This window comes from Canis aureus, chromosome 13 (genome assembly GCF_053574225.1).
Source record: "Canis aureus isolate CA01 chromosome 13, VMU_Caureus_v.1.0, whole genome shotgun sequence".
Taxonomy (NCBI): Eukaryota; Metazoa; Chordata; class Mammalia; order Carnivora; family Canidae; genus Canis; species Canis aureus.
The window spans coordinates 7,479,540-7,494,763 of NC_135623.1; the positions used below are offsets into that span (position 1 = coordinate 7,479,540).

At 46.5% G+C, this 15,224-nt stretch overlaps 1 protein-coding gene across 2 annotated transcripts in view; it reads right to left on the reverse strand.

Annotated features, from left to right (window-relative positions):
* Nucleotides 1–10,134: 10,134 nt before the first annotated feature.
* RIMKLA (ribosomal modification protein rimK like family member A) overlaps nucleotides 10,135–15,224 on the reverse strand; it is a 35,228-nt gene continuing 30,138 nt past the window's right edge. For both annotated transcript variants that reach the window (XM_077844468.1, XM_077844470.1), the window contains exon 5: nucleotides 10,135–13,634. In XM_077844468.1, the coding sequence (XP_077700594.1) occupies nucleotides 13,144–13,634 (491 nt within the window). In that variant the 3' untranslated portion in view covers nucleotides 10,135–13,143. The remainder of the gene's footprint in view (nucleotides 13,635–15,224) is intronic.

The window sequence follows — 15,224 nt, forward strand, 5'->3', positions numbered from 1 at the left end:
AGACTCCCCACTAAACAGGGAGTAAGACATAGGACTCGATCCCAGGACTCTGAGATCATGACCTGAGCCGAAGTCAGACACCTAACTAACTGAGCTAACCAGGCACCCCAATTTATTGTTCCTTTTGACTGATTTTCCTCTTGATTATAGGCCATAACCTTCTACTTTTCCATATGTTTAGTAATTTAATCATCAGGTCTTTGCCATAGAAGGGTGTGGGGGATACAGTCTTTCTGCTTTTTGAAAATTTGCATTTAAAGCTATAAATGTTCCTCTAAATACTGCCTTAGTTTATCCTACACAATATGAAAGGCAGCATTTCAATTGTCACTTTGCGTTAAATATTTAATTTTCTATGATCTATGAGTCCATTAGAAATAGGATTCTTAATTTTTAAAAGAAGGTGGTAACCTTAATTCCTTCTTTGTTGCTGACTTTTAGCTTAATTTTATTGAAGTCATAAAATATGCTGTGTACAATTCTGACTTTTAGAACTTTGTTGTGGTTTGCTGTATGGCTCAGGATATGCTCAATATTTGAAAACATTCTGTCTGTGCTAGAGAAGAATAGAATTATTGGGCACATTGCCCTGTGTATGTCTGTTAAGTCGAGCCTGTTCATATTTTCAAATCGTGCATAACCTTGTTGAATTACTTGTTTATTTCTGGGAGAGGCATTTAAAATCTATCCATTATGATTGCGGATGTATCTGTTTCTCTTTGTAGTTCCATCCATTTTTGCTTTATATATTTTGAGGCTTTATTATTATTAGGCAAGTACAAATTCAAACATTAGGCTTTCCTGGTGAATTGAATCTTTATTTTCTGTACTATGAAGTGATTCTTTTATCTCTAGTTAACACTTTTGACCATAGAGTCTGTTTTGGTCTGGTAGTAATGTAGCTACCTCCGTTTCCTTTGGGGCTGGATTGCTTGATACCAGCAAGGCATCCTCATGGTTTCCTTCAGCATTATCTCTGTATCCAATGGGGAGCTTAGAACTACAGTTCCCTCTTTTTTCTTCCATGATTCTGGATTGAATTCAGCCAATCAGGGGCAACTACACAGGAGTTGGAGGCTGGATGAAAAGAAGCAGCCATTAATCTTCTTGAAAATCATCCGGTTGCTTTCCCGAAAGCGGATTTTCTGTGAAAGCAGCTTGCTGACCTTTGCTCCTTGGTCTTTATCACCCAGCGATTTCAAAGATCATGTAAGCCTCTAATTCCCTGTATTAAATAAAGCTCCTTACTTAAAAATGTCTAGAGGCTTCTGTTCTCCCAACTGAACCCTTACCGAAACACTTGATATTTCTTCTTGCAATCTTTTACTTTCTAATAATCTATATCCTTATTTTTAGATATATCTCTTGTAAAAATAGAACTAGATATTTTTATATCTGCAATTGTTAAATCATCATTTAGCCATTTACATTTTATTTACATACTAAATTATTTGAGTTTAAATCTACGTTCTTATTTTGTGTCTTCTCTTTGATCTGCATGTTCTATTTTCTTCTTTCTTTTGGATTGATTATACATTTTTCCCATTCTATTTTCTCCTCCTCTCTACTAGCTTGTAGGTTATATACCATGCTTCTAGTCTTTCAGTGGTTACCCCAGAAATTCAAATATTCGTTCCTAACTAATGAGGTCTTGAGCTCTTTAGGATGTATAACCCTCATCCCCAATAATATAAGACCTTTAAAACCTTTTAATTCCATTTACTGCCCTAACTTGTATATTATCACTATTATTTATTTCAAATATGTCTTACATCCACAAATCACAATTATTTTTATTTTATAAAGTCATCATATTCTTTCTTGTTTTTCATACTTTCATCTGGCTCACCTGGGATTTCCATGTGAAGGTGTACTGATGGTGCTTCATTTGAGATTTCCTGTAGTGAGGGTGTGCTGATGGCAAATTCTCAGATTTTCTCTTTCATTAATCTTAAAATGTTTTATTTTGCCCTCATTTTTTTTGACTCTTCAATGAAGATGTATTTCATTTTCATACATGACACAGTGATGCGGGACATAATCTCAGTTCCAATGATCTCTGTGAAATGTGGTTTACTTGACCCAAAAAGGTATAAGAAGGCTAAAGAGAACCAGGAGTTCTGGTGATGCGGTGGGTCCTTCACAGAGTGTCTCTTCTCTTCCCACCAGGTCATCACATCTTCCCTATGCATCTTCAGCAGAACTTGCAGGCTTGGAGCTGAGAAATCATCCTTGAAAGGTCTAGCTAAATTTTTTCTACCAGCAAGTACATGTTCATTGTCACAAATTATATCATTTGTCTATGAACATTAACAAAAATTCACTTTTGAGTACTTGCTCTGTATTCCTGATATATAACATTTTATCACTGCACAGGTATGGAGTGGTGCTGTGTCACTGATCCTCAGATGACCAAGATCAGTAACAAACTGCTCTGCCACCAGAAGCTCCCACTACAGGTGTACAACACGCAAGTGAGGTGTCTCTGTATTCACAATGACACTATAAAGTGTGACATCTCCCAGCAGATCCATAGGGGGGCATCTGGGTGGCTCAGTTGGTTAAGTGTCTGCCTTTCGCTCAGGTCATGATCCTAGAATCCTGGGATCAGCCTCCCTGCTCAGTGGAAAGTCTGCTTTGCCTCTCGTCCTCCCTCTTCCTTTCCTTCTTTCTCTCCCTCTCTCCCTCCTCCCCTCCTCCTCTCCTTGCTTGTGCTCTCTTCTCTCTTTCAAATGAATAAATCAAATCTTAAAAAAAAAAGAATAACAGGTCATGAAAAACAAATATCTGACAAAGTAAGTACTTCAAAAAAGGATAATGAACATTACTTGAATGACAGACCATGTCATCATTTTGTTTGATAGAAAAGGTATGTCTTTCCTGATATTCATCAATATTGATGGCAACGCAACAGAGATAAATATTTTAATATATTTTAATATGTGCCCACACGAACATACAGTTTCAGTAGTTACCAAATAGTTAAATAAATGCTAGCAGGCTTTAAAAGCATATGGATGTTGCAACCAGGTGATAAACCTAGAATTATATATTATAAAATCATTGTCCATTGCTTGCAAACCTTTGCAAAGATCACAGATCTTCTAGAACATCTTGATGAACAAGGCAGTGACGAAAGACCTCTCCTAGTTTGAAAGTCAAGTCTCACCACAAGAAACAAAAATGTCCATGAAGGATGAGGAAGAGAGCAGCCCAAAGGGAGCACTGGAGTTGCAGTTTATTTTCTTCTGGTTTGAGCAAGCAGTTGGCACCATGCAGGCAGGTGAGGGGGCCGTGGAAGAGGAGAGGGCTTGTGAGGGGAGGAGAGGGAAGGGGAGGGGAACATGTACTCAGACTGGGGCAAGGTGAGTTGGAGGAACCGGTGAGACATTCAGGGACCAGACAAAAAGGTAGGCGACAGGACATACCATCTGACATTATGAGAAGAAGCCTAGGTTCCAGAGAGAAATTTGATTTGATGGGATGAGCACTGGGTGTTATACTACACGTTGGCAAATTGAATTTAAATAAAATACTTTTTTAAAAGAGAGAGAGAGAACTTTGAGAACATCAGGTAGATGGTAACTAATACCAGGGAGAGAGGAGATCGCCCATGGAAGAGAAGAGAGACAAGGAAATGCCCCCAGACTGAAGGATTAATGGAGAAAACCCAGCAGAGGAGGTAGACATAATTTCAGGTTTCTTCAGACTGTTCATGCAAAGAATCCCCTTGTCCCTTTCATCCAGATTCCCCAAATGTTAACATTTTACCACATTTGCTTTATCATTTTTCCTCCCTAGCTATTCACTGTTTTCTGAACCATTGGAAGGTAAGTTGCAGACATGATGCCCCTTCACCCCCCAACACTGAATGTGTATTTTCTAAAAACAAGGACATGCTCTTACATATGCTTGGCAGCACAATCATCAAAATCAGGAATTAACCCTGATATGATACTATCAGATGATAAAATATGGACCTTATTCATAGTTCACCAACCAATGGTCTTAATGTTCTCTGTAGCAAAAGAAAATCCTGAAGCAGGCAGGGCATCAGTCGCCCCGTGTCTCCAGTGAGAGATGTGTGTTCAGATGTGACACATGTGCTGCTGCTCAGAAGCTCCACCACACATCCCATGAGGAATCCAGCCAAAATTTCCTGACAAATGAGGAGGCCACAGTGCTTTGGGAGAGCTGAAGAGCTGTGATTCCCTGAGGGTACGGTAGATCTGAGGCTGGTGAAAGAGGCAACCCTTGGGAGAGGCCTCTTCCCTGATTTAGGAAATACCTGCAGTGAAAGACACAGGTGCAGGAGAAGCAGTGGAGTGGGTGCCACGGTGACAACCAGGGGTGTCCGCAGCACACAGGCTGGGTGAGTCTCAGGGGGAGACCGTGGGACCCTGGAAAATAGAAGGGGAGCTTCGTAGGCCTATTCCTTGAGGAGAGGAAGTCCCAAGACCCAACCACTTGGAAAGATGTCTGTAGCCAGCTGGTGCCCCTCCAGTGGTGTCTCCACAGGTGGCACAGTTTCTGCCAGAGCCAAAATCAGTCACCACCCTTTCCCATGTACCTCCTGCCCCATCAAATACCCTGAACTACAGTGCAGCTAAAGGGAGTTCTTTTTGAGACAACTAGGGGAATTTGACGTAGAATGGCAAGTAGGTGGTACCAAGGAATTATTGTTATTTTTTTTAGATGTGGTAAATGCATAAGGAAGGGTCTTCTCTTAAAAAAAGAGATACATGCTAGGGCTCAGTCAGTGAAGTGTCTGACTCTTGATCTCAGTTCAGGTCTTGACCTCAGGGTTGTGAGTTGAAGCCCCACATTGGGCTCCACGCTGGGTGTTTTCTGTGCTTTTGTGTCCTTTGAAGATTCTCACATCAAATAAAAAGAATAAAAAGAAACATAGGTCACATTCCCCGATGTTTAGGTCAAAGGACACATGAGGGGTAGGACAGTGGCATCCCCCAAATCATCCCTGGCAGCAACAATCAGGGATTACCCTGCCAATCTCTTGACTCAGGCTGGGTTCCCTGACCGTCACAAATTGGGGAACAGCCCTAGTTCAAGGGTCTCCGGCCTGGTGCTGACCATCATAAGGTGCTAAAGGTCTTATCCCTGTTTCTCCCAGCACAGCCTGTGAAGTATCAGGCAAATACAGGTCCCTGTGGCTCAGCCGGACCTGGGAGCATTCTTTTTTTTTTTTTTTTTTTAATATTTTATTTATTCATGAGACAGAGAGAGAGGCAGTGACACAGGCAGAGGGAGAAGCAGGGTCCCTGTAGGGAGCCCGATGCGGCACTTGATCCCAGGACCCCAGCATCATACCTGGAGTCGAAAGCAGGTGCTCAACCCTGAGCCACCCCCAGGTGTCCCCGGGGTGCCTTCTTCAGGTGGTCGCACAGATTCCTTCAGTCCCCTGGGGCCCTGACTGCACCACGTGACCCTTGTTAAAGGCTTTCAGCTCTCACTTGCTCCTTGAATCTTAATTCAAATGTCAGTGCAAGAGAGCTCACGGAGCAGGCCCGTGACATGCTCAAACCATCTGCATTAGTATTTTCCTCCATCATCTTGACAGTTGAGAGTTGGCAATATTACAATTCAGACGGCACTCCGCGTTTGAAAGGAAAATTATGGTTTTTCAGGATGCAGCTGGTGTGCAAGTGAATAGGATGAAGTTTTTGTGAAGCTTTTCCCTCGTTTTGTGATATGAAGATAATAAAATGTAGCTTCAGCGCGTGGCTCTTACTTAAAAAGAACCACCAAAAGGCACGGAGTGTGGGGAACAGAGGCAAACCAAGCATTTTGTCCCACAGTTCTCATTTTAATAAAAAAGCGAAGACAGCAAAAACAATCAGTTATAAACGATTTCTTCCCTGTTGGGGGACTTAACATTGTTATTGCTGAAGACACCACGTGGCGAGGAGCTCTCTCCGGGCCCAGGTAAGATAAATTCCTTGCAGCACATTTGCACTTTGCCAGTGGGGCAGGAGAAACCACCCTTCACTCTGCTGGAGGGAACTGGGCTAAGGTACAGCCTGCAGGGAGCCAGAACTCTCCGATGTCTCCAGAAGTTTCGGAGCGAAGTAAACAAGATTTCTCACGCGTGGCAAACAGAGGCAAGACAAAACAAGCAGAGGAGCAGCGTTCTCAAGCATCTTTCTTGGTCAGCTCGGCGCACTACACCAGGGCACCTGCTGCAAGGAGGACCTCACACAGGCCAAGCCCCTGGGAACCAGCTCCTTCAGTGCTCGTGTGGCTCAATTTCTTCCTCGGTCACCAAGTAGCAGGTGTGTGCTGATGCCTGTTTCACCACCATCCCTCCAGGGGTAACAGCCTGCCATGTGGCATCTGCCCATTGCTGGCAGGTAGCTACCCCACCGTGGCCGATTTCAAGTGGCCAGGGTCACGGCACGGTGGCGCTTGCAGAGCCGCACAGCAGCCCGCCGCTCATCATAGGCGTCTCCACCGTGACGAAATGACAGCACAAGCTCAACAGCATCGAGCAGAGGAAAACGTAGTCAAAAAATCAGGAAGTGATGACATTTGAGTATTTATTACCCATGTTTTTAATACACTTGATTTCTGCGTGATACACTTTAGTCGTAGGCTTATATCTTTTAATTTTTGATGATGGCTGTGTTTAAAAAAAAAAAAAAAAACACCAGCTCACTGAATTCCTGAAAATGCTAACAATCCAGTCTCATGGGCCAGGACGAGCTGGCTCCAGGACACCACTGGCACTCCGGAGACTTCCCCGGTGGGATGAAAACACTCCAGCCACCTGCCTAATCCTGTCTTCAGAGACCTCTGTTAGTTCCGCAGAGGGATGGAGAGCCCCGGCTCCCCCTTAGAGGAGATGAGCATTCTTTCTAGATGGGAGATTCTGGGCGCCCCACTCCACAGGCGCAGGACGGCAGGATAGTAGCCACTTTCCGGGCTCCTTGCATCTGATCTCAGGGCTGTCATCGCTGCCAACCCCAGATGGTGCTGTTGGGCTATTGGAGTTCCCCGCGCAGCCCTGGCCTTCTGCACCCCCTCACCCTCTGTGTGACAGATTTAATTCAAGTCCCTGGCATCTCCTCCTTCCATTTGATGCAAAGCCAGCAAACCTAATACAGGAAAAGTCGAAGAAACCAGGTGCTAAATCATCCAAGGGCAGGCCGCTTGCCAGCTTTCCAGACTCCCCGTTGTCCAAGGCAGGCTTTCGTTCAAACACAAGTACATGAAGCCAAATGCACCACCTAGATCCTACACTCTAGCATCATAGAATCTCCAGGACGGATGGAACCTGCCCATCGTTAAATAGCTGCCAGGCCTCCTCGCCCTCCTCCCTCCCCAGCTGTAGAGCTGCTGTGTGCTCGCTCTCATCCCTTGGCCCTGAGCCCTGATCGCAGGCAGGAGCCGCCCGTGACTGCTGACAGTGGGAACGAAGCTGCTGAAAGCTAGGCATGTGGTTAAGTGCTTCACATTCGCGATCGTGTTTATCACATTTATAGGTAGAGAAACGAAGGTTTGGCCAGATTAAGTGACTCTCCCAAGGTCACACAAACCATAGGTTATGTGGTCAGGATTTGCACCCGGGATCTCAAGCTCAAACTGGCATTATTGACCTTAGCCCATGTTGCCTTCCACTGAGAGTGAAGCCCCTGACAGTGGGGCCTCTGGTTGCTGTGATGCCTGGTTAGCGTAGAGCGAGTGGAAAATGTACCACCCTAAGCGGTGACACTGCAGTTCCTCTTGAGGAAGGAGCCGTTTTTGCTTTTTTTGCTTAAGAAAATGCCTTCAATAAGCCACCCATTGGAGAAGGGGAACTCTCCAAGGTAAGGGCATTGGCAGAAATCAAATTAAGAAAAGGACTGGCCTCACTGCTGTCCAAGAGCACTTAAGTGGATTTGGTTTGCCCCAAGCAGAGAGACAGGTACTTGTGGGGTAGAAGGTGATGGGCTCCTTGGTGATGTATCCAAAGAACCCTTTATGGAGGGGCGGGTATCGTGTCTGCATTGCTGTAACCTCTTGCTTCCTCTCAGGTCACTGGAACACACATGCACACACATATGCTGGCACGTTTGAATTTTGTTGTGTGCAGAAATAGGAGAAGGAACTGAGCTTCATGTCATTGATGTACGGCAGGGAGGAGACCCCGTCATTGCCTAAAACGAGGTAGCAGAAGTCTGGAGTCAGCTGGACTGCCAAAATGTCAGCACCTTAGAGAGCAGACATCCAAAGGCCCAGTTATATCAGATGTGCCTGGATCCCAGGGGGTACGTGGGCCTCAGCTGACCTATGGGCTACAAGAGGGAAGAATCTGGCCTCGTGGCTGGGCTGCAGGTGAATGCACCGTGGGTTTGAAGGGGAAGGAGACTTTTGACTTTGTGGCCGATTGCAAGTGGAACGTGTGCATCCATCAGGATCCCCGGCAGGAGTGCCCGATGGGAGAATTTTGGGACCTCCAAGCCGTTGACCTCCACAGAGGCCCACAAAGGCCTCCACACATCCAAGACATTCCGCAGCGGGGAAACGTCAGCTAAGTTGGGGCCCAGGGAGCCTTCGGCCAGCTCAGCAGGGCCTTTCCCTCTCTCATCCATCACTGACAGCGTGAGGTGGGGCTGAATGGGTCTTGGTGGGTCTGAAGGCACAGGCCACACGCCAGCTTGCACCCTAGAAAACCTCATATATGCCTCTAGGACTCATTCAAAGCCATCCAAGAGATAAACCCTTCAGAGCTGGCCCATCAACACCATGTTGATTGAGAGCAGAGGCCCAGCAGGACAAAGGGCAGAGGGGGAGTCCAGGGTGACAGCAAGTGCTAAGCCCCAGGGGAGAACAGAGCCACCTCTGGCAGTGTGCTGAGCCAGAATGGGGAATGGGCCTGCCCGCGTCCCCACCCTGGCGCTGACTAGCTACGTGCTCTTGGCTCCTGGGATTCAGATCCTCCATCTATAAAATGGGGGGACTGAACTGGTGTCTGGAGCGTGGTTATTCCTGGGTCCACTTGACGGGTGACATCCTCAGTCTTGCCTCGGAGGCACGGTGAGCATGAAATGGCACAGCGAGACTACCAAATGGGGTTGGGATGCCAGCACGGGGCCCAGGAGACGGCCACACGCTGGCATGGGAACCACACCTGGAGAAGGGAACTGAGAAGCTTGAAGGAACAAAGTGGTCGGACTCGAGAGAGTGTTCTAGAAGGGAGGGCTGCAGGGTCTGGCCATACACTGGGAATGGCAGCATAATATAGTTTTAAGGAAGGATTCCGACAACATTTTCCTGAGATGGGGAGGTCTTCCAGATGGAAGCATTTTGAAGTCACAATCTGACCTTGAGTCTCAGAGAAAGTCAAAAACAGCACGCGGCTTGGCCTAATGGCTGTAGCAGCCGATGGGAGGATGCTAAGTCCAGAGACAAGATGACTGTCGTCAGGGCTCGTCCCCAAACATCTGCAGTCTGACAGCAAACAGAAGTCTCACCTGCAGATGCAAAGGAAAGTACGGAAGCTGAGGTGTCCCGTTCTAATGGCTTCGGATTCACTCGGACACGGCCCCTCAGACCCACCTCGGAGAAGGTGGGTGCCCAAGGCTCACCTGCAGGTGCTATTCTGCAATAGTGCCTGCTGTTACTTGGGGGATCCTGGACCCACCTCCCCCAAACCGCTTCCGTCTCCCTGGGACTTGCATCAAGACCAGCGTTCCTCAGGACTTGAGCAAGTGCCGAGGCAATGTCTCTCCCACTTCCCCAAGGTCAATGAGAATCCGTGTAATTCATTTTCTTTATACAAAACAGTTTCCGAAACCCCTACCTCTAATGAATGCATGTGCATGATTCTTTCACTGAAACAACCCACGGAAGAGCCATTTCTTCTTCCTTCCGCCTGGAATCCCAAATGATCCCAATTTCTTATTTCTCCCCCCGCAATGTCACAAAACCATCCAAGACCTTTCTCCTTCCCTTTCCTCCTCGCCCCATCCCCAGGCGTCACGGAATCCCCTCGTAGCTGGGAGCAATGAGTCTGGAACGGTGATAGTAAGAGCTTATGATCCACTCACACCATTTTATCAGATGTTACAGCCCCGAAGCCCCAAGCCCACATTCTTGCAAGCCCCCACCCCCCAGCAATCAGATACCATGAAGACGTTTTTCCCAAGTGCAGAATCGTATATATTCTGAGTGACGGAGCTATTGGCATTCAAGTTTTGACCAGTTTCAAGATGCTACTATCAGATAATGGGAAGACCTTATACAGACACTGCAATTTATGTTACAGAAGGAAGACTGTTGATATAGGAGAGTCAAGAGTTCCAGGTTAGATACGATCCATCCAGAACGCTGTGCGAATACACGAGAGCCTTAATCCTTTCAGGTGGTAAGGTCTCTGAGAAGCTGCATCCTTTCTCATGGTCTAGTGTGCTAATGCCAAGAATCCATGGCCTTTTTCTTGACTCCCTCAGAGGAGGGACAATGAGAAACTTCTAAAGCCAGATGCGGGAGGTATTCTTTTACCACCTCCCACACGATGCACAGTCTCATTAATTAACTCACTTCAACCTCAAAGCAGCCTCAAGAGGTAAAGGGGCGTCTCCCCTATTGGAAGAATGGAAAAATGGGAGGCAGAGTCCACCTGCCTGTACAAGGTGAGTCAGCTCTTTAAGGGGAGAGCCAGGACCAGGATGTGGCTCTGTGGCCACATCTGTGGCTCCTTCCAGCAGCCTGGCGGGCGGCCGTAACAAGTGTGGCCCAGACCCACGACCAAGGCTCCCAGGGCCCATGGCCAGTGTGGGAAATCCGGGGAGGAAGCTGTGATCCAGGTGCGATCTAGCTTTCTCTGCTTCCAGGCAGGGGCTAGATCTCAAGCAATGGTGCCAAGGACTACAGATGTCACTAGCAGCTGGAAGCACCCTCCAGCTGCTCTGCTCAGGGTGGGGCCTGCTAGCGTCCTTTTAGATAAAGTGGGAGAGACTGGGCTTACAGTGAACAGTGGGAATGAGCGAATGCAGCTTCCAGAGGGTCACCACTTGGTTCAGATGTTTACGTAGAAAGCATCTGGACAATTCCAACAAGAACAGACCTTGAACTATCCTTCTGAACCCACCCTGAGTGGTAAAGATAAGGTAAATGTCTTAACCTGTCTAAGGGTGAAGTATTTATCATTTGTCAACTGTACAAGACACGTTACTAGAGTTACAATTGAGTGGCATGCAACCTAGGCTGGACTGCATTTAAACTACAACTGTGTAGTGCGGTATCTCCATTACATGGAGCCAAACGCTTTTCAACTGCGCGTTACTTGGTGAGATGTGCTTTTAGCCACAATATTTTAAAAGCCAATTTCTATTTAAATGTGTTGTGAAAAAAAATGTACTAGTTTTGACTTTGTACACATTTTACATGTACAGCAGAGTAAGTACAGGGATTTATACACCCAGATGGGTGTTGCTGCCTTCACACTAGTCACCTTGGGAAGATGTATGTGTAGTCCAGTTAAGCTAACCTTAACTCAGACTATTTCTAGAGCCTTCCTTGGAAACTGTCCACTTGAAAGCTTGCTTCCTCATTGTTGTCCTTTATGGGTAGACTGGTGTTTTGAGGGATGATTTTTTTTTTTTCTTTTTTGGAACAGTCAAAGAGCATTAGAAGGTAAGTCTGATTAAGAAAATGGGTGATGGAGCTTGGAACTACCTCTGGGAAGGGTAGTGTGAAAAAATGAAGTCTGACTATAAGGCTGTGAGGCATCTTTCCTTGCAGGGCTTCAGAGATAATCCCAAAGACGACTTCCACCCATTCTTGGCACGTGCAACATCACAGCTCAAGAGTATGGTCTCCCAAGGAAACAACACAGATTATGGTAACTCTTGAGTGCTTATGTTTTAGTGTATTTGGTTAAAAAGGGAGCCTTGCTCACTCTCATCATACTTCATTAAGTAGAAATGGAAAACCCACCTCCGCGATTTCTCCCAAGGGAAAGATCATCATGTGCTGCTTCAAGAGTTAAATTGAAAAGCACTTGGTGTCCTGTCCACACTATCCAACCCCCGTCCTCCCCTAAAATGTGCAATGAATAATTCCTGAGTCTCCCCAGTTTGGAAAAGTGGGTAAGGACCGGTCTCTGGGACCTGGCTAGGACTAGAATGTCAAGGGGATTAGAGTGTGTTTCCAATGGCTCTATCTACCCAACAGGCCCACAACACCAATGCATACAAGAGAACCTCCTACAGCTAAGCAGTACACAAAGTTTTAGGAGAGAAAGGGGGAAATGATTATCTTCCAGTAAGCTTTCTATGATAAAAACCCACCGGCTGCTGGATGACAAATGAACAGAGTCCATTGACAAGAAAGTTCATGGCGTTCAATTCTAGTGCACGCAGAAGAAAGAAAGTGTGTGGCCACTAGCTCGTTGAGTGCATTTCCAGCTGAGGCCAAAGGCAGCAAAGGTGCAAGAGGCTGCTGGGGCTGGCATTAGTTGAAGCAGGGTCTATAAATTCGGAGTGGCAAAGCAATTTGTAGAAAGCCCCAGTTACACAGCAGGTACCTGCCAACCAGTGAAGTCAAGTAACGCTCAATCTCAAACTTTCTACAAAGTGCTTCGTCGAAAATGCTAATGAGGAAGCTCCCTAAAACACCATATCCTGAGTGTCAGAGAAATATGGCCAAGATGGTGATCGACGGGGAGCAGAGACTGAACTGTGTATTCTTCAAGCATCACACACACACACACACTTAACGAAGGGCACGTAACTGCAGTCACATTCCATCTCTTCTGCACCGGCCTCCATCCGGTGGTGGCCTCCGAGGACAGTACTTCCGGGAGCCCTTCCGAGTCCACGGGCTCTGCTGATAGCAGCCAGAAGCAGCGACAGAGTCAGCGCCTTAAAAGTCAGCCGTGGTATCCAAGTGCTTGCGGCAGACACTGATCGGTCTCAAGTTGATCAGTCGGGATGTTGCTCGTGGTGAGTGTTTTTATTTCAGTCTTTGTAAAAACCACAAAGCTAAGCCGTTTGCTTAAATCACCGTTAGAAAGAATGCGGAGTGCCCAGATGGGATTTCTTAGTTCCTGTGCAAATGAAATCACGTTAGTCCAGATTTTATTCACTCAAAACTATAGGGAAGCAGTAGGATTTGGTTTAAATGCTGCCAAAAAGCAGGAATTCACTTAAGTTTTAATTCTGAAGCAATCCTGTTGTTAATGTTGTAGCCGGGGTCGGGCAGCATGGGGGGCGAGGCCCCCGTGGTGCTCACTGAGGAATCCCGGATCTCTCCCAGTTCAGGCTCACTCTCACTAGAGGTAGACCCATTGTTGATGGCGTAGACGCTCTCTGCGACTCCCTGAGCTGAAGCGCAGCCATCTGGCTCTTTCTTCTCCCTGGGACTGGACAGTCCTGGGAGCACAGCCATCTTGCCAGTCTGCCTATTGGGCAGCAAGGACATGGTGTAGTCCGCGATGATGCCACCCACGTCTAAATTACACGCCTGGTCGAAGGCTAGGAAGCCGACGTTGGCGTTTGCCTCGCACACCACAAAGGAGCCGTCGTCCATAATGAGCAGATCGATGCCACAGAAGTCCATGCCCAGGATGTTAGATACCTGAATAGCCAACTGCTTGCCTTGTTCTGTCAGTGGGCACATGACGCCCACACCACCTGCGGGGAAAGCACAGCGACATAATGGTGACATCAGACACTAGGGCCACGCTGACCCTTCAGAGAAGAGATGGGGGCAGGGAGTGCTGAGGAGAGGCAGGGAGATGGGCATTCTTAGTACCCACAGAAGATCCGCTTGGAAATCAGGATGCCCTTTGGGAAAACAATAGGGTCACTGCTTATCTAGTTTTAAAAATGTTTATTTCCTCTGACCTACTACTAAGGAAATAGTCTTACGTAATGGGAAAAAAAGCTGTATGCACAAAGATGGTGATGGCAGAGGTACTTAAAATCCTGGAGGGGAGCCTGGGTGTCTCAGTCGGCAAGCGGCTGCCTTCAGCTTGGGTTCACGATCCTGGAGACCCCGGATCTGCTCAGCGGGGAGTCTGCTTCTCCCTCTCCCTCTGCTCCTCCCCCTGCTTATGCTCACACTGTCTCTCTGGGCCTCTCTCTCAGATGAATGAATAAAATCTTAAAAAAATAACATAAAATACTGGAAAATAAAAATCCTGGGATATAGCAGGCACTCACTAAATATTTGTTGGTGAGTAAATGAGAAACTAGAAACCTCTCACAATAGAGGGAAGCAGCATATTTTATAATCATGAATAATAATGCCCATTGAGAGTTTGTTATCCCACGGAAAAATACTTGGAAGGATTAAAGACTGCAGCATGACCACAACCGTGCCAAAAGACATTGCCAGAAAGAACAATACAGAAATGTTAACAATGCCTGTCTTTAACGGATGGGATTAATGATAAATATCTTTTTTATTGCACTTTGCCGTATTTTCCAAATTTTCTACATGAGAATGCATTCCTCTTGTACAGAAAAAGGCAAAATTAACATTATGTTGGGGCGCCTGAGTGAACCAGTCAGTTAAGCATCTGACTCTTGATTTTGGCTCAGGTCATGACCTCAGGGCCGTGGGACCCAGACCCACATCAGGCTCCACGCTCAGCATGGAGTCTGCTAGGGATTCTCTGTCTCCCTCTGCCCCTCCCTCTACCTCCAAAATAAATTTTAAAATCCTTTTTTAAAAAATTAATATTATATTTTAGGAAGAGGGAGATGGATAGGCTTGTGAGACAAAATCCCATACCAAAGATAGTCTGACTGTCCTTACCTACTACGAAGCTAAGACCTCAGGTTTAACAGTCTCCATGGAAAGACTTAGGACCTGTATTCTCAGGTCCAAGGATTCATGCCTTTTCCTTAACGCCATCCCTTCTCCACCTGCTAGAATGTATAAGGAAAAGGCTATAAAAGAGTTTTAGACTAGCTCACCAAGGAAAGCAACATGGGCAAATGGCAGAACCATCTGGTTCCTACCTACTTAAAGAATGCATCTTGTAAGGGGACTACAAAAGACAACATAATACACGAGGTTCAACATGGTGGCACCACGCACACGCTAATGAGATGAGACCGTGTCTTGAGTACTTAGCACTGTGTCAACCTGAGCCTGGCATCTGCCCCCATCACAACACTCCATCAAGTGTCCTGCAACGATCTGCTTTCAGGTCTTCTCCTTTGTAGGGCTGTGAGCCTCTCTCATTAATTACACACGCTCTTGTAGAGTCTGCT